Source organism: Drosophila navojoa, chromosome 2 (assembly GCF_054131105.1).
Source record: "Drosophila navojoa isolate 15081-1374.11 chromosome 2, UAZ_NAV_1.0, whole genome shotgun sequence".
In the NCBI taxonomy this organism is placed as follows: domain Eukaryota; kingdom Metazoa; phylum Arthropoda; class Insecta; order Diptera; family Drosophilidae; genus Drosophila; species Drosophila navojoa.
In genome coordinates, this window is record NC_142890.1 from 22,491,527 (window position 1) to 22,511,480 (window position 19,954).

General features: G+C 40.0%; 1 protein-coding gene across 5 annotated transcripts in view; it reads left to right on the plus strand.

The window, feature by feature from the left end:
- Nucleotides 1-19,954, plus strand: part of trv (trivet) — a 68,951-nt gene extending 48,997 nt beyond the window's left edge. For 2 of the 5 annotated variants that reach the window (XM_018113581.3, XM_018113578.3), the window contains 7 exons: nt 2,673-2,760; nt 5,260-5,335; nt 5,455-5,551; nt 10,982-11,171; nt 11,286-11,687; nt 12,141-12,294; nt 13,648-19,954. In XM_018113581.3, the coding sequence (XP_017969070.3) occupies nt 2,673-2,760; nt 5,260-5,335; nt 5,455-5,551; nt 10,982-11,171; nt 11,286-11,687; nt 12,141-12,294; nt 13,648-13,677 (1,037 nt within the window). In that variant the 3' untranslated portion in view covers nt 13,678-19,954. The remainder of the gene's footprint in view (nt 1-2,672; nt 2,761-5,259; nt 5,336-5,454; nt 5,552-10,981; nt 11,172-11,285; nt 11,688-12,140; nt 12,295-13,647) is intronic. The other 3 variants (XM_030383040.2, XM_018113577.3, XM_089265469.1) reach the window with 2 other exon arrangements.

The following is a 19,954-nucleotide window of genomic DNA, read 5'->3' on the forward strand; positions in this document are numbered from 1 at the left end:
GTCTCCCCCCTCCTCCTGCCCCACAGCCAGCCCCAAGGCAACAAAGTGGCTGCCGATACAGAAGCAGGTCGCAGCCGCTGCCCATTTCAGGCAAATTTAAAGCAGCCTTTGACTGCAATTAGCGTACACGTCTCTCTCTCTCTCTCTCTCACTCTCTCTGTCGCCCTCTCGATGTCAGCAATAAGAACTTTGCTTTTCGTTTCGGCTCATGAATATTACATTCGCTGGCTCCAGCTCCAATAAGCCAAAAGTATGTCTGCCAGTCAGTGAACCGGGCAGCTCTTCACAAGTTGCGTGCATGCCTCAAACGTCGTTTTGCCTTTGAGCTGACAACAACAGCAGGAGCAGCAGCAGGAGCAGCAGCAACCACAGCAAGGTGGAGCGACAACGACAAAGCACAATTGGCTCACAATAATGACAATTGGCGGAGCTGCGTGTATCGCAATTCGAGTCAGTGTCAGCTAAGCCTTGCCGCCGTCTGATTTTACAATGGGCTCATTAATGGTGGCGTATACGCAATTTACAATTAAATAAAAATTGTGCGCGCACACACACACACACGCACATAGAGGAGCAGCAGCAGCAGCGATTTACTCGTTTCGGTTTGTGTTTTAAAAGCCAACAACGCAGCTTTAACGGCTCACTCACACAGCTGCCAGCTCAGTCTCACTCTCTCTCTCTCTCTCTCTCTCTCTCTCTCTCTCTCTCAGTCTGTCTCAATCCCTACTCATATCGTCATGTGACTGTGGCTTGGCCTGGCGAATTGCTTTTAATATTTATTTAACACAAAAGCTTTCCGCATTACGTTTCTGCTGCCGTTAATTTTTCGCTTTGCTTTTCATTTTCGCAAAATTACCGGAAATGTTAATTTCTGCACGTGCAGCAGACGACGACGACGATGACGACGACAGCGACGACTATGATGACAAGGACACAGGACGTAGGACATGCCGCAGTCGAGCTGGCAGTCACAGCCGCGCCCGTCAACGTCGCCAACGTCGCAGTCGTCGTCGCCGTCGTCGTCGTCGTTGCCGTCGTCATGCCCCAGTTGAATAGTGCTAATTATTTAGGGTAAGACTTCTGGCTCTATAAGTGTATGTATGTGTGTGTGTCTCTCTGTGTGACGACCCCCAAAAACCCTCCATGCTGGCCCTTAGCCTATTGCCAGCCCTCAGCTTTACTCAGCCTTAGCTTAGCTGACACAAAAGCATACGAAGGACAACGGCACAAGCAGTCGACGGCGACGTCGACGCAGGCAGCGACGACAGCAGCAAACCGCAACAGCAACTGAAACGTTGCGACTTTTTCTGTGCCAAAGAGACAAAGCACACAAAAATAATAATAAATTATTGCGTTTTGACTCGATGTGTGTGTGTGTGTATTCCCATGTGTTTATGTGTGTGTGTGTGTGCATTGTGCATCTTGCTCTTTGCGTTTGTGTGTGTGTGCAGCTCGCATGACAGCGCAAGCCTTTGAATTTGTGCACTCGCTGATTTTCATATACACAGCTCGTTTATGTCGAAATATGTGTGAGTGTGTGTGTGTGTGTGTGTGTGTGTGTGTGTGTGTGTGTGTGTGTGGGAATATGTCCTCCATCTGTGTCTGTTCTGCCTTACTCACATTGAGCTCTTCACAATATCTTTTGAAATGTGGCCGAGTGCAGCATCAACTTTTTCACTTGTGATTCGGCGTCTTTAATTAGTAAAATTGTTAATTGCAATATGCGCTTGGTGAGTTATAGTAAATCATTAACCTACAAATTGTAGTTAAGAAATGACGAAAAACACTAATTATTGATTTATTTTACTAAGAAAATGATCAAAAATTATGCTTTGTCTGATCCTGGCTTCTGTTGGCAGCACGAACTGACGAATAAGATCTTTTGAGGCTAGGCAGAATTATTTATTTAGTGGATAATTTGATCCTTATCATTTACTAAAGAGCTCTTACGATTGTCGCGATAATCTCAGGAACTTTAATTCTATTTTGTTGCTTCCCTGGAAATTTCTTACAATATAGGCAATCAGCATTGGCTGAATTTCTGCCTGTTTATACTATTTATATAAAATATCGAGAATCAAGAAATTTACTCGGCTTAGTAGTTCACTCTTCTGCTCAAACTACGAGCACCGGCTGGCTACAGTCAAGTCGATGCGCTGTGAGTACGAATCGACATATTAGGTATAGAGTGAAAATGGAACGCATGATCCCAAACTCTTTGCAAATATAAATCTCTTACAAAGTTAATCTAGTCGGGCATAATCTAGATATACTTACTAAACTAAAAACAACGACACTTTTTATTTATGTATACTATATACTCTACTCCATAATGGCTCCTTTAGATCCCAAAAATCCTGCACACATATAACTTACACAGCCTGCACATAATTACATTATAACTCAAAGACTTTGCCATGCTCTCAATTTTGATAAAGTCAAGTGACTCGATTCAAGCTAAGAGGCAGCACTTGACTTTATTTTAATAAATAATTACGGCTGCCTTATTCGCTCTTTCAATTTCTTGGAAATATTTATGGAAAATTAAATAAAAATTGAGCAGAGTCAACTTGGATGAGTTTGAGCTGTAGCATCCCAATTAATAGAATCTCTTCTCTTTAGTTGTGTATAAACTTCAACTTATTTGTCTCCGCTTTCATTATCTCTTGCAGAACAATTCCACATCTTTGTGGGGGACTTGAGCTCAGAAATTGAAACTCAGCAATTGCGCGAGGCATTCACACCATTCGGCGAGATCTCGTAAGTATTAAAATGCAAATTTCCACTCTCACAATTTACTTTCCGCTTTCGTGGCTGCCTGCCTGGGCGCATCTTTTTCGGCAGGTGTGTGCGGCCATTTCTTATTTTGGCAGCTTCAGCATGGCGAGCGGGCGGGGGCAGACGCATGTGAGGCGGTTGCTTGCATCAACACGGTAATCCGCTTGCGTGGGCACACATAAAAATTTCATAACGCCGCGGAAAAGTATTTTATGTTAATTTCACTTAAGCGAACTCTGCTGGCAGCCACTGTGCGTCGAGGCCCGACAGTCGCTGCTGAAAGCAAACAGCAAGTGTCGCTCGAGTTAAATTGTTGCTGCAATCACAACAGCAACAACAACAACGACAAAAGATTGTTAAATATTTAACTTGCTGTTTTTCGGCATGAAAGGACTCGAGCGGCTGAAGCTAATGGTCAACAACAACAACAAGAGCAGCAACAACAACAACAACAACAACAAGAGCAGAAACTTGACTTAATTAACTGCTGTTGGGGGCGCAAAGTTTCGGCCCAAATGGCTGACAGAGGCTCTGTGGCATGTCCTGCCCGCCGGCGACTTGTACAAAATGTTGGCCAAAGTATTTGATTTTTGGATTATGCGCTTGTTTGTTCCATCAATCCCCGTAACACCCGGACAGTCCACCCTTATCGGAAGCAATTGCGAATGTTAATAATTTTAAACTCATTAAAATGATTTGGGCTTTGATTTGGCCGCAAGGCTTTTAGCTAGTCGCTGACTTTGTGGTGCTAATGAGCGGCGCATGTCCTTTGATTGCCTCCTGCCAACGGTTGCCAGGCTCCCAGCGCCCTCAAATTGCAAAATTGCCCACGTCAAATCGACTCGTATCGCTGGCTACGCGCCCAAGCAGCTGCTTTGACGGCTTATTGAGCACTCGATTGGCACCTGGGCGATACATATCTTGATATCATTATCGCCGATATGTTTGCGCCTCGCACATGAGTCGCACAGATGGATGGCTGGGCTGGGCGGCGCTGGGCGCAGGCAACCGGAAACCGCCCAAGTCACCGGCTCCGGATTATCGAACCGTCTGCGTCCCTCCGCTGGCAGCGCGAACTTGAGCAACTTTCTTTTCATATGCGGCTGTCATCTGCTTGCCATGGCAGCGACCATGTCAAAACAAGCGGGACGAACTTTGATACAGATATTCCGTATCGGATACGGACTCGTTCGTGCGGCGCACTGGGATCAGCCGACGTCGCATTCTTGGGCCGGGGCCAACGACTTCTTTGTCAAAACTTTTATGCGTGCGGTGTTCCTTGTCCTGTTCTTGTTTTTGTTTTTGTTCTTGTCTCTCTGTGTGTGTGTTCTGCCTAAGCTTTTACGGCGTATTTTGTTTTTTTTTTTTCTTTGTTTGTTGCCTGGTTTTGGCATTATGTTGGGGGCCTTGGCGTATTTCTGATTCTGTTTTGTTAAATGCGCGGCGCGTGTGAATATTTAATAAGCCGTCTGCCAGCTCGCCCGACGTGCCCCAGCCCGACTGCCCCGAGTTTACTTATAATAATCATAAAAAAAGTTGCCGGCCACCATTGCCAACATTCCCGGCACTATGTTAACTAAACTGCCAGATCGGGGGTAATTGCCAAACTTTGCTGGCAACTTGGCTTGGCTTAGCCGTTGCCCCGGCACCCCCATGGCCCCGAGAATTTTCGGACTCTGGCTACTGCTGTGGGAAATCAATTTGAGGCGCGGTCGCTGGGCAATCAACTAAATCGCTCTCGAAGTGTTGAGACGAAACAATTTGTACTGCAAAGAAGATAAATAAATATGTTCTTCGGTTCTCCTCTGTTGTCCTTATATTATAGCGAAACTAATTTCAAATTGCTGTAAAACTATTTCAATAAATTTATGGCTTTGCCTTCGACTTGAGGCGAAAATAAAGAGAGCTTGAGTCGGGCTGATGAGCAGGAAATTTTTTTTGCTGAGATATGATAGGCTGAGCTAGAAGGAATTATTGAATATATTAGTACATTAAATAGACAAAAAAGTAACTAAAAAAATATATGAAATGTGAAAAAATATATTTAATAGATTAGGAGGAATAACTGAATAAATTAGAATAAATAGAATTAATTTTTAATTGAATAAATTTTTGCACTAAATTTATTTAAAGTGACACAAAATGTGAAAAGAAATCCAAAAATATATACTTATTAAAAAAAATGTATAATTATAATTGAATAAATCATTAAATTAAATAGAAAAAAAAAAAAAATAAAATAAAATAAAAAAAAATGTATGAAATGAAAAGAAAAATTTTTAATAAATTAGAAGGAATTATTGAATAAATTATTTTGAATAATTGAATAAACTATTGCAATAAATAGAAAAAAACTGAAACAAAATTTTAAAAGAAATCAAAATATATATTTATTTAAAAATATTTAAAATTGTCTAAGCAAGTTTTCTATTATTTGGCACTCCTATTCACTTCTCATTTCCCGCCTTTCCCTCTTTGCAGCGATTGCCGCGTGGTGCGCGATCCACAAACCTTGAAGTCGAAGGGCTATGGATTTGTGTCCTTCATCAAGAAATCGGTAAGCAAGGCGCGACTCGCCTGCTGTAATGCAGTCTCATGCCGTCGCCCATATCTCTGGGCTCAATGTGAGTCCGGCACGCGTTTCTCAACTTTCGCTTTTTTGGTTTTTACTTGCAGGAAGCTGAGAGCGCCATTACGGCCATGAATGGGCAGTGGCTGGGCTCGCGCTCGATTCGCACGAATTGGGCCACACGGAAACCGCCGGCAAGTAAAGGTAAGGAAATCATGACTGTCACCTGGCCTGGCCCCAGGCTTCCCTCCCGCCTGTGCGTGCGACTGTACGCATAGAGGGCGACCCCGCCAAGCAGCTGGGTCAGCGAGCCCCTTGCTCTGGTCGCCATTCTGGATGTGGCTACTGTTGTTGTAGTTGTTGTTGTTGTTGGCAGGAGTCGACGCATCGGTCTTATTACAGGAAATTATGGCAATGAATGCCAAAGGTATCAGTGGCATGACACGGACCAAAGGTTGCGCAAAAAGGCATCCAGCCGAGGTTCAACCCACCAGACCCACCAACCCCACGTCTGCTATTTATAAACGTGTCGCAGCAAAATTTTCTGCCAGATTATGTTTTCTTAATTTTTGTGTGTGTTTTTCCCCATTCTCCATTCCTTTTCTTCGGCTGTCTAAAAAAACCGCACGCGCTTAATTTCCGTAATGGGCCAGGCTCCAAAATTTCGGCTTAAACTTTTTCAATTAGTCGACGGCAAAAGGTTCGGGGAGGGAGGGCAAAGCGAGGGAAAGTAATGCGACATATTCCATTACACGGCAAGCCGAATCAATTTTCATTTGCACACGCCCCCACACCACCCTCGAAGGCCCTAAGCGAGTGTAACCACAAAACTAACTCTAACTAGCGCAATCATTATTAACAGTTAGCGATGGAGGAGCGGCTTGTTTCGATTCGTCTTGGCCTGTCATAAATCAAAAGTTAACGCGTATTTGCATGTTTTAACATAATTTTTATTTGTTTGATGCACACACACACACAAGCACACACACAGACAGAAGTTCTTACTTTAAGAGCGACTATAGAAGGACGCAATCAGATAAATAAATTTTGCCAACACGAAACTATTATCATAAAAGGCACACACACACACATACACACACACACAGTCGTAGTGAACGAGTAACAGGATAGCAAAAATTTCATGGTTATAGAACAAACATTTGGCATTCTTTGCTCCACACACACACTCACACACTTGCACACACACACACAGAGTCAAGGTGGAATTTATCGTGCGAAGGAAGGTCTGACATGTTGAAGGGTTCCCATTTTTGGGGGCCAGCAACAACAACAACAACTATGTGCATGAATTTTTGCTTTTGCATTTATATTGTTGTCATAAAAAACGCCTATGAAAGCCTAAGCGGATTTTTATTGGTCTCATTGTTTATTTGCCTTTGTCACGGGGCTTGTCTGTGCCGGGCCACGCCGAGCGACTGAGGGGGGCCGGGCGGGCGGTTGGTTGCTGCTGCGGCGGCGCTGGCTGTAGTTGTAATACAAGTTATTATTAGCAATTTGCCAGCGAAATAATTTGGATATTTCGATGGTTGAGCGCCAGAGAGAGAGAGAGAGAGAGAGAGAGAGAGGGAGAGAGAGAGAGAGAGAGAGAGGGAGAGGGAGAGGGAGAGACTTTGCTGATTCAGCAGGCCAGGACCCAAAATCGAAGACGCCGCCAAAGATTTTACACAATTACGAGCTGTCGTTTAGTCGTAGCTACATAAAGGGTTTTTACCATGCGTCCTTATAGTTCACATGTGTGTGAGTGTGTGTGTTAGAGTAGGTTGCGGACTTTATGGCCATGTCTAGTTGTTTGGGTTGGCTGCTGGCAGGCAGCCTTTACGATTTGTAGCACTCAACTCATTTCGCATTTCGCATTTGGGATTTGGCATTACTTGATATTTTACGCAGCCACTTTGCCTCTGCTGCTCCTGCTGCTCCTGCTCCAGCTACTCCTGCTGCTGCTGCGAGTGCTTTTGGCCAGGCTTGGTCTGGCATTTTTATGTTTTAAGCAGGCTGCACATTTTATAGCCGTGGCAATCAGTCCGTAGTTGCGACGTTTAGTAAGCCAATCACCAGCATATGTGAGTGTGTGTTGTTTGTGTGTGTGTGTGTTTGTGTGTTGTGTGTGTGTCCTTTTGTAGCTAAGATTTACGAGCCGACGCAATTGCGCATTTTACAGTTGTGACAATTTTGGCGTCGCTTTGCAATGTTCTGCTTCTTTTCTGTTGTATTTTCCGTGTTGAGGTTTCCCTTTCTCATTTTCCCTTTACTCTCGTTGTGTGCCAAGCTCTGGGCTTATAATAAACGCATTTGCCATTTTTTATTGTCGACAGCAGCTCGTGGCAAAAGTTTTGGCAAAGTTTCGCTTTTGTTAAAACCGGTTAAGGCCCCGCCCGGCTCCTGCTCCAGCTCCCGCTCCTGCTCCTGCTCCGGCGCCAATTCAATGCATGCCATAAATAAAGGCCAAAATACTTACAAGCTCATTATAGTAATAACTTAATTAACCTGAAACAATATGCCGGTAAAACAAAGCCCACGCCGCCGACGCTGACGACAGCGGCGTCGACGCCGACGCCGACGTCGACAATGTTGTATGACAAATTTCTGTGCCAAAACTATTTGACTTTTGACTGTGCTGCAAAGGCAAACTGTCGACTGCCGACTGTCGACTGTCGACTGTTGAGTGGGCGTGATGTGGGCGGCAGTGTGCCCAGAAACTTGAAGCAAATTATGCGACTGTGTGCGTGAGTCGCCTACTTACCTGGCAGTTGTAGTTGTCGCAATAAATCAACATTTTATGCAGAGTTGCGCACAATTAAGTAAAAGTTGAAATGCCTCGCAGCGCTGCCCAAGTGCTGCTAACTGTATTCGTGGCCGTCTACATGAAAACTTGCAGGTGAAGCCACATTCTATGCTAATGCATGGGCATGGCCTCAAAATACTTTAAGTTGCAGGATTTATTTAACGATTCCATGTTGGATTCGCTATAACTCAATGATGTACACCAAACTTCACGCTCTCCCTCCCTCACTCACTGTCTCTCTCTCTTTCTCTCTCCACTCTCTCGCTCTCTTCAAACTTTTGTGTCCCAAGTTCGAATACATTAATTCGCTTTTTGGTTTGGCTAATGCGTCTTTAAAATAATATGCTTACGCCCAGCTCATGCATATTAATTAGCTGGAAATGTGCTCGAGCCGCTACTTCGCATTGCTTTTCGTTTGCTGGGGATGGTTTTTCTTTTACACATGTATAAAGTCTTGAATTATGTACGCTAATGACTGGGTGATTAATTCATCATTAAGTTGTACATGCCAGTAATTGCTCATTCAAATTGCAGTACCCAGAGACAGTCAGAGAGAGCTGAAAAGAGAGCATGAGTGAGAGAGAGGGAGACAGTCAGACAGTGAAACATTTGGCTGGGCTATTATATATATTACTATTATATATGCATATATCTTTTTTTGTGCACGTGTGTGTGTGTGGCCTGCCCGCCGGCCGTGGACTTTAGTTTTAACGTGATAATTATGTCCACACTTGCAGTCCAAAGTACAGCCCGAGCTGAGCACTTTAATTTGGCGTAGTCATGAAATGAATTGTGGCTGGGGACTGTCGCAGCTCAGCCAAAGGGTGCAATGGCAACAACAGCAGCAGCAGACTGCGAATCGCCCCAAGGCTAAGCACGTATACGTGTGTGTGTGTGTGTGTGTGTGTGCGTGTGTGCTACCTTCATACCTAACCAAATTTAATTACACGGATTTAAAAGCGTAAGGAGAACTAAAGGCAAAGAAATGAAACGAAGGCACAGGCACAAAGCAAAGTGCAAATTAGTGAAACATTGCGCTAGAAAGTATGCAATGCAGCTAGGGCTAAGCCCCTCTCATGCGCTGAGAGAGCGTACGTGAGTTCATGTCTCCACGGGTGTGTGTGTGTGTGTGTGTGTCTGTGTGTGTGTGACAAGGCGTATTCATTTGTGGCAAAAGCTTTCAAATATATTTGCAAGCTTGTTAGTTCATACGTTGCACCCTCAGTTGTACGTATGTGTGTGTGTGTGTGTGTGTGTGTGTAAGAATTGTCCTGTTGCATGTTATTGAGCCATATTTTTGTGTGGTGTTTGGTTTGCTGCAAAGCAGCGGGAGCGGGACAGACAGCGATATATTAGGGCGAGCGAGAGAGAGAGAGAGAGAGAGAGAGAGTAACAGAGTCGAGTAGCGCAAGCTAACGATATGTAAAGGAATTATAATGGAGGGTTGAGCTCAAAGCAATACACGAAACCAGCTAAGGTTAGGCTAATACGAAGCAAGCAAACGCCGTACGTTTACAATTGAATAAAATTATTTGAAATCATAAATAATTAATTTCAAAATTAGTTCACATTAATCTTTTATTTGAAAATCTTATTCACTTATTTATATACTTATATATTATACTTATTATATATTTTTTTATAAATTATTAAATTGTTTTTAATATGTATTTTAATGCAAGAATTTCGCTGTTGCTTAAAACAATTTATTAATTATTTATTAATTTATTAAAATTAAAAAATTTGAATCTATATATATTTTGTTTATTATATTAATAATTTATTTAATATAAATATACTTTTATATATATTTTATTTAAAACATATTAATAATTTTTTTAATATACATATTTTTTTTTAAATTTATTATATTGCATGAATTTAACCGATGCTTAAAGCAATTGCTGCATTTATTCAATATATTTTTTGTGCATAAATAAATGACTGTTTTTGTCATGATTTTAATCATTTTGCGCGTTGCGTCCATTAAAAAACGTAAATTCAATGGAATTTACTTCACAGCAATCAGTATAAAAAATGTAGTAAAATCGTTTTTAAATCCCATAAACTTTCATATGGCCCACAAAAACAACAGCAACAACAACAATAACAACAAATAAAACGAATAAAAAGCGTATGTTCTGGCAGTGACTGGTGCAGAGCCCCTGTAAATTGTTCCGAACTAAACAAAGACATAAACACGCAAGCTTGACATTATTTTTAAAAGTGCAAATTTCGTTTTAAGCTCAAAGGAAGTAATTAGTGTAACTTTTGCATAGAAATACTACGTGCCCAACAGTCGGCCACAATATGGCGAACACTGTGGGCTGCCAGTGCCCAGCTCCCCCATCTGAATATGAAACGAATAACTGCAAGCACAACAAATACGTACGTTGGGGATAAAAAATGCAATAGCAGCAGCAACAACAACAATTCCAGTGTCGTACAGGAATATCTATAGATATACAACGTATGCTCTTAAAAACACCGACACACACATATGTACATACATATATGGGGAAATATTTTGACTAAGTGTGTGCGGTTATTTTAATTACCAAAACCGTCGGCAAACGGCGTTGTAGTCGTTTCAGCTGCGGGCAAAACCCTTAATTAATTTGCATATTAATCATGCAGTTGCCTGAAAACAACAGCAGCAACAACAGCAACAGTAAGAGACATAAAATATTATATAGTACATCCAAAAAAAGCAAAGGCAGGCATAAAAACTGCAGTCATTAATTGTGGCTTGGGGCCAACATTTGCGAAATATCGAAATGAATTGCCACTAATGGCAATCGTTGCCAATTTCTGCTGCCATATTTTAACAGAGAACATCAAGCCGTTAACTTTCGACGAGGTCTACAACCAGAGCAGTCCCTCCAATTGCACCGTTTATGTGGGCGGCGTTAATAGCGCCCTGACCGCGCTCAGCGAGGAGGTGCTGCAGAAAACATTCGCGCCCTACGGCGCGATACAGGAAATACGCGTCTTCAAGGACAAGGGCTACGCATTTGTGCGGTAAGTCGAGGCATACTCTTGCTTCCCCCACTCCCTCACTCCCCCACTCCTCAACGATCCCGTAGCCCGAGCTAGCTGCTCATTTGTCATACGCATTTGCAATTCCACTTGCAGCTTCTCCACCAAGGAGGCAGCCACCCATGCCATCGTCGGCGTGCACAACACCGAGATCAATGCCCAGCCAGTGAAGTGCTCCTGGGGCAAGGAGAGCGGTGACCCCAATAACTCGCAGACCATGGCCAGCCAGGCATTGAACAGCGCCGCCGCCGCCGCCGCCGGCTTTCCATACGGCGTGAGCGCCGCTGCGGCCGCCGCCGCCGCCTACGGACAGCAGCTGGCCGCCACTGGATGCTGGTACTCGCCGACGCCTACCTATCCGGCCTCGTCGGTCACCGCAGCCGCTGCAACACCAGCTGCAGCGGCGGCCAACGCTGCGGCCGTTCAGAATCAGTTCCTGCAGGGCATCCAGGGCTACCATTTCAGCCAGTACGGAGGCTACCAGCAGGGCTACATGGGGTAGGTAACCTTGATGCCGTTGCCATCGATTTATGGATAATTATTTCATTAGCTGAAACGCTTGCGTTTCCATTGCCCATCGTCCATCGCCCATTCCCGGTGCCGCTCTACACAACATGATTGAATCGCCACCGGGGATGGGCAGCGACAGCATGACGGATGAGTGAATTCATTTGCTAATTGCTAAAGTTTTCATTTGTGAGTGCGGCGTATATTTACCTGGTGCAGGGCGCAGGGCGCACGGTTCTCACATTTATCCATGTGCTGCACTCTGAGCAGGAGCAGAACTCATCTGTCTCGCCGGTGGTAATTGTCCTCGTCGAGCTGGCTCCTGGGAGTGCCTGAGCCTGAATGTGTGTGTGTGTGTGTGTGTGTGCATTATTGTTGGCCGTCAACAACTCTTGACTCTTGGCTCATGTACGAACTCTTCTTCTTCTTCCGCTTCCATTTCAGAATGGGCGTGCAGATACCAGCCACCTGGCAAGGCGTCACCCAGGCCCAGATCTCGCCGGCCCAGCAGCTGGCAACGGGCGTTGCGGGCACTGCAATACCACAGGCCGCCGGCGTAGTGGCCTATCCCATACAGCAGTTCCAAGTGAGCCCCCAGGTATGTGCAAATCAACACCAATACCAAATGACATAAACAGACACACACACAGATAAAGCATATTCGCATTTGTACATACATTCAAAGTCGTATATTCTGAATGTTTTGAATTTGTTCTCCATTCGATTCGCCTGTTTGCAATTTCGCTTATTTGTTTATTGATTAGTTAGCAATGCCAAATGCATTTATTTATTTATAAATATTGTTTTTATATATTTGTATATATATATTTTTTAATATTTTCAATTTTTGGTTGCCTCTTGTTGCCTGCACTGAGTGAGCTTTTAGCTTAAGCATGCTGTAGCTGTTATTTAATACATTTTGTTTTTAGGTATTTGCATCAGAAAACAAGCACAGAACAATAGAGAGCAAATATGTAATACGAGCGAATATTCAATTTATAAAATGAAATAAATCAGACCGAAAACATCAATATTATTGCTCAACATGCAAATATCCTGTTGCAGGAATTGATATGTCCTTAGAATTGCTCGAGGTTTATTTGACTAAAATAAACAGAATTTAAAAATTAATGATAATAGACTAAAACCTTATATACTGTGAAAATGAGCATAAATAGAGTAGATATATTTCATTTGTAGACTATACTGAAATGAGCTCTTGGAAAGGCACTAAATTCGCAGAAATACTTATACCTTAGTAGATCTCTTCATGCTGCCTATGCATGTATATTTTCATAGATAGATATTTGGGTCTATTTCTATATATATATGTATATACAGGTGGAATATATTTTCATTTCATCTCATCCTCTGCTGAGATTAGTAAAGGCAGCGCAGCTGCTGTTCACGTTTCACTTCAACTTGACATTAAAGCCTAGTTTGACATCAAATAAAATATATGCATAATACATTTAAATATTCATTTATGATTACAATAGTTCAGTCGGCAAGCAAATCAAGTAAAACTCATTTAAATTGCTCAGTAATCAATTGAAATTCCCTTCGACTGCGACCAACAAAGGAATTTCGCTTCTAATGCCAATTAATATAAAACGAAATTCCCCTTCGAAATGCTTGCGTATAGAAATCTAATATAAAAAGCAAAAGCTGAACTTTTGTACACTTAAGCCTTGTTGCAATACGCTTTGGGTATTTACATATTTGATGTGTTTGTGAGTAATATTTAATGATTTTTATTTAAACGTACTGCATTCGAATGCTGCTCATACTGATTCAATGCGACATGAATTTACTTTTTTACTGCTTCATACAAAGTTTTTAATAGCCATACATATTTAAGAGCGCTGCATACAATTTTGACTGCATTCTACATTTTATTCCGACTACTATTTTTTTCCAATTTTTACTAACACCCATATTATTTTTTAAGGTTTATCCTTTACTTTTGCAGGCACAGTAAGCAACAAAAGCAAAAAAACAAAAAAAAAAAAAAATAAAAAAAATAAGCAAATTAAAACAGAAAAAAAAAGCAAATTTTTTTAAGTACAGCAGAAGTTCTGAACAGAAAGAAAAACAAAACAAAATCAGCTGTAAATAAATGCGAAGCGCCGAGCAATTGCTTAATTGACGTCGAATGTTGAGTGCAGCACCCAAAGCCAAAGCCAAAACCGAAAACCAAAAACCAAAGTAGAACCACAACAAAATATGCTACAGCACACACACACACACAGATATACATCTGCAGCTGCTTATGATATATTAGCTTCATAAACAGTTGCAGGTGACCCTTAAATAAGCCTTAAATGCAAAATGAAAAAAAAAGTTGCTTTAAAATAGCATACATACACACACACACACACACATAGACGGTTCTCCGCAAGCCCAAACCCCCACACATACACATAAATATATATATATAAATTAATGCTTCATATAAATGTGTTATGCATGCCGCGTAAAAATAAAATAAATTAAAATAAAAAAGAAAAAAAAAAACAAAAACCAATTATAAGTAAATGTAGAAGAAATTAAGACAATTAAAAACAAAAATATTGCGTAAATAAGTAAAACAAAAAAAAAAGGAGAAAACCATAAATTAAGTATACTATTTTCTGAGCGTTGTGCACAAAGCAGCCTAGGATGCACATGAATACATATATACAGACACAAACACACACACATACACACACATGCGTTATATGATGAAAATAAACATAATTAAAAATGCGTTAAAATTAATTACGTGCAGACACACAAACAAACACACACACACACACATACATACACACATACTCTCATTTATTTATACAAATTTTGAGGTCTGCAGACACACACGCACACACATGCAGGCATCTGTAGGCGTTTAGCATTGCCTACTTTTGTGCGCAGAACGTGTTTATCGAATACACACACACACACACACACACACATACATTCACTATTTAATGTGTCAATGATGAGACACAGACAGCACTAGTGCCTATTACTATCGTAGATCTAGACGAGAACATCGCCACATTGCCAACTGCCAAGCCAAGCCAAGCCAAGCCAAACAATTGATGAACTCGACTTTTCCTGCTATCATTTTCCTATAGTCTGCAACAGAATGTTACAAAGAATTGTTAGCCCATTGCAACAAGCTAGCGCACAAAGCTCATACAACTATCTAAGTAGTCCTTTATTTTGTGATTGCTCAGTAATTGAAAGACATGTTCCTACACACCCACACACACACACACACAAACACACACATACACACATTTACCAAATAGCCACAAGCACTCGCAGTAAATAGTATCTGAAATAACTAATAATCGTTACTATCTATCATACGTTGCTGACAAACGCAACGCAAGTCCAATGCAATCCAGCCACAAGCAAGCTTAACTCTTAACTGAAACTCGATATTCGATGATGTTGCCTGGCCGCGAATCCGTAATGGCCATCACACACACAAGCATAAGTTTTATCTGTCTCACAGGCTTTGTAATTAATAACAGCAAAACACACACACACACACACACACTAATTTCCTTTATTTCACCTAGTTTGCGATAATTTCAGTTTTGATTTCTTTGATCAATATAAAAACGTCACTCGATCTTGAAGATTCCCCCAAACGACATGTACAAAGCCACATAATATCAAAATTCAACCTCATACGCATTCGTTTTACTTTACTTTAATATCAACTTGTTTATGGTACTCAAACGTATAAAACGTATATGTTTTTATTTCAGTTGCCAGAAGATGAATGGTTAGCTGCAAATTTATTGTGTTAGAAACAGAGAAAGCCCAGAAATCCGAATTACGAATTATGTAAAGCTAATACAGATGACACCCATGTGTTCCACAGGTCTTTACACACTCTCTCATTTGCCATACATCAATTAGACGAGATTGCCTGCACGCCTGCTTCCCCCCCTGGCCAAGGCTCTGCTCGAGTCGCTTCTCAGGCCATAGGCAGCGACTGTACGCTGCAAATCGGGGAATGCTAGTTTGAAGAGGCTTGTGAAATGTGTGGGCGGACGGGGGAGGAGGAGGAGGTAGATTAGCTGACACTACTGGGAGACGCCCAATATACACAAATACATGCATATACTCATACTTATATAGACGTACGTTCAATGAATACAATCAAAATATGCCATCGAATGATATTAATTGATATTAGCCATAATAAATGCAAATTCGCAATATAAATACGTATATATAGCAATTAAATGAGCGCATTAACAATTCGCTACACCGAAAACAAACCCAAACCCAAACCCAAAGCTGAAACCGAAACGAAAATGAAAATATTATAATGCATATTCCGAAGATCCTGTTTCATTTACGCATGTCCAGCCATGCGCCAAGCACAGCAGCAAAAGCAATTAATTCAAGCCAGCGAGACAGGAAGGGTGCATTCAGTACACACACACACACACACACAAACTCGGGCATAATTGAATAACTGAATCATACTCGCATGAGCATGAGTATGCCCATTAAGTACATATATATATACATATATAGCATATAGTGTAAGACTAGGTGCTGCTCGATGATTATAGTTCAAACAGCCACGCCTCCGACTGGCCGCCCCTGAGAGGAATATTTACAGACATATATATAGAGAGCGTAGTTCAGTAAAGGTTAAAAATAGTTCATCGTAGCCCACACAAACACACACACATACATATATACACATACATACATACACTTGCAACGGCTTATGTAATAAGTATTGACAACAAAGCAGATGGCAAAAATATGCTTATACACACAGATATTTAAATATATGGATATATTGCTTAGTGGCATATGTAACTTAATACATACATACACACAAATATACACATATATATACATATATATGTGTATCCTTCAGTTATTCATTCATTTAAATGCGAACATTTTTCTCGGATGATTAATTACAAATATATGTTCAAAACAAAACAAAAAACAATTAAAGCGATAAAAACCGATATAAAATGTAATAGATCATCATTGAGAACGAATCGAGCAATTGAATTAAAGTTTTAGTTGAACTGGTCAGCCGAAGAGGGGGGCAGCAGGAGCAGCAGGAGGAGGCGCTCGATGTCAATTCGCATGTGGCGCTTGCCTATTTTATTTTACAATGCAATTTTCATGTGTATGGGTATTATTATTAATAGTTTTGTATACAAACCACACAAGCACACACACACACACAAACACACACATACAGATACATATAAGCATATGCAGTTATGTTGCTTTTTGCATAGAGGCAGATAGGGATGGATGGCAATTAGTAGTACTATAGTTCAAATACATAATTGAGTGTTGTGTATGCATGTCTATAGCGGAACGAGCTCTAAAACGCAGGATCGCACAGTATAACATTCAGCATAACCTTAACCGTAACCGTAACCGTAACCTTAACCGTAACCTTAACCGTAACAGTAACCGTAACCGTACCCTAATCGAAAGAAACTACGAAACCGACATAGCTTAAGAAACTAGCGAGTTGTAATGTCTATTAAGATGTTTTTAGCACTAGAATTAACGGACTTTGCGAGGGGCCGGCGACTTAGATGTAGATGTGATTTTAAGCCAGAGCAAACAGAGAGATTGAAGCTGATGCGATGATTGCATTTTTATGTTGTTATTTTCTTTGAGCCAAGAAGGGGTGACAAAAAAGAGGAGAAGAGGAGCAAAGGCAGAAGAACTTTTTGTTAAATAAACGATATCTTAGGCAGATGAAAATTTAAAGCATTGTTGACCAAACCAATACAAAAAAAAAAAAAAGAGTTTAAAAAGAAAAAGAGAAAAAAAACAAAACATTTGGCTATAAGAAAAGCAGCACATTTATGAAAGCAAACTTTATATTTAACACAAAATAATATATGGGAAAAGATAAAAAACCAAATGAAAAATTATATACAAATATTATTGGTTTGTTTGTTAATGTTTGCGCAACATATCAGTGAAGAGTTAAATGAGTAGTTTCCACATAGAAGCTTACCCAGAGTTGAAAACTATAAATAATATAAAAAAAAAAAACACAAAAAAAAACGTAAGCATTAAGAAGAAATATAAAAACTAAATAACGATTCAAAGAAAATATATTATATATATATATATAAAAAAACAAAAAAAAAAAAAAGTATTAATGTTGTGCAACTATTGAATGTGCTAAGACATTTATATACGTCTACAAACATATACATATACAAACAAAATATTTATATATATACAGTAACAGTAACAGTAAAACAGCCACAAATAACAAAAACAAATATTGATAGGCGTAGGAGGAGGAGGAGCATTACATAAGCATTGAGTAAGCCAAGTTGGACAAGCTAACACTACTCCAGTCGAAAGTATCTAACTCTGTTCAGTTGACGATGTCTTTCGTTCTCTTCAGTCAGTTTTCAGTTGACGACGACGACGACGACTCCAGCTGAATTATTTAGTTTGGATTTAGCTCTAACGGATTTTATAGACATTTATTATTGAAATTGCAATTGATATTGAGGCAATTCTTGTTTTGTACACTGTGAAACGGAAACACAACTAAAGCGGATATTAAATGCATGAAACCAATTGTTGTTTCAAATTAGAAACTTCAATTACAATTTAGTCAATTTGGTGTGTAATTATTCGAAAGCTGTAACTGGAACATTAGCAAAATTTTACGATATATATATACACACACACACACACACAGTCACACTCACACACATACACACAAAACATGGAATGAATGTAGGGCCTGGGGTCACGCTGTAGTTAAGTAACGTAGCATAAATTAAGTTAAAACCAAAATACATATACATAAATAAATTAAACGAACGAAATCAAATCAAACTGCAACAACAACAACAACAAAGCAAAAACCGAAAATCAATCAAAGACAAGTATTATTTAAGCAACAATACAATACCAGTAAAAATACAAAGCAAAAACAAAAATCAAATAATATAACAATAGTTACATAACAGATATTTACATAGAGCCGTACTCAAACCGAGGCATAGATCACGAGAGCTGACGGGTTGCGAAAATAGCCAAGGCATCAATTCTAATCAACTTTTGTTCATGGTTCTCCATTCGACAGCCCAGAGCAGAGCCGAGAGACAGCCCGTGAATAGAATATAGAGAATTCATCTCGTTTAGGCGAATGCTATATATCATAGCCTTTGCCTATCTATATGAGATGTATTCTATATAGTATATATATACATATATATACGCAAATATATATCAATGAATAGAGCAAACCAAGAGTTAAGCGTTAAACTAGCAAACTAAATCAATTAGCAATGTAAGCGGAGCGAGGCGGACTCTCTCTATAAGATCGAACGAAGCAATCCATAATATTTTCGTGCAATATTCCAGAGGGCATAAGCATGCATTTTATGCATTTAAAATCATAGTAAGATTGTGAACAAAATACACAGCAAATGTAGAAGAAATCAAACGATGAGCAAATAACCAAAAGCTGCTAAATAAAACAAGAAAAACAAAAAAACTAAAGAAAAAAAAAACATGCATATGTAGGTATTGAATAGCATCATACTAAGACGCAGATTAACTGTGCACACAACTTCACCAATTACACCAACACACAGACACAATCTCACGATAAGAGTAAAGAGTAAAATCTATATATGTATATGTATGTATGAACACATAAATATGTTAAGTGAATAGCGAATAATATATATAAACAAAATATAGATATCGACTGCAGTATTGCAAATATTTTGTAGAAGTTTAAGAGTGTTTGAGTGTGTTTTAGAACAAGGACTAGAAAGCACAGGCCCCAAAAGCAAACAGGAAAATTATGAAAGCAAATTATTATGAAAAACAAAAGAGAACAAATGAAGATTTAGCAGAGAGAAAAACAAAGCGAAGATTAGAAATAAATTACATAAGCTATGTTCTAATAAAACAAAAGATATACATATATATAATATTATATATATGAAATAAAAAATATATGGCATTAAACGTGGCCGCAACTATCGTCATACACACACACACACACATACATACATACATACACACTCACGTATATACAAAATGGCGTTTTCATCAGAAATCACATGTGAAACAATGTAACGAATATTAAAAGGTTAATCAAATTAAGCATAGCAGCCCCGAAGAAAACGAAACAAAGCAAATATTTATAGTTAAAAGTGAAAAACAACAAAGAAAAAAAAAAAAAAAAAAAAAAAAAAAAACAAAAAGAAAACACAAAA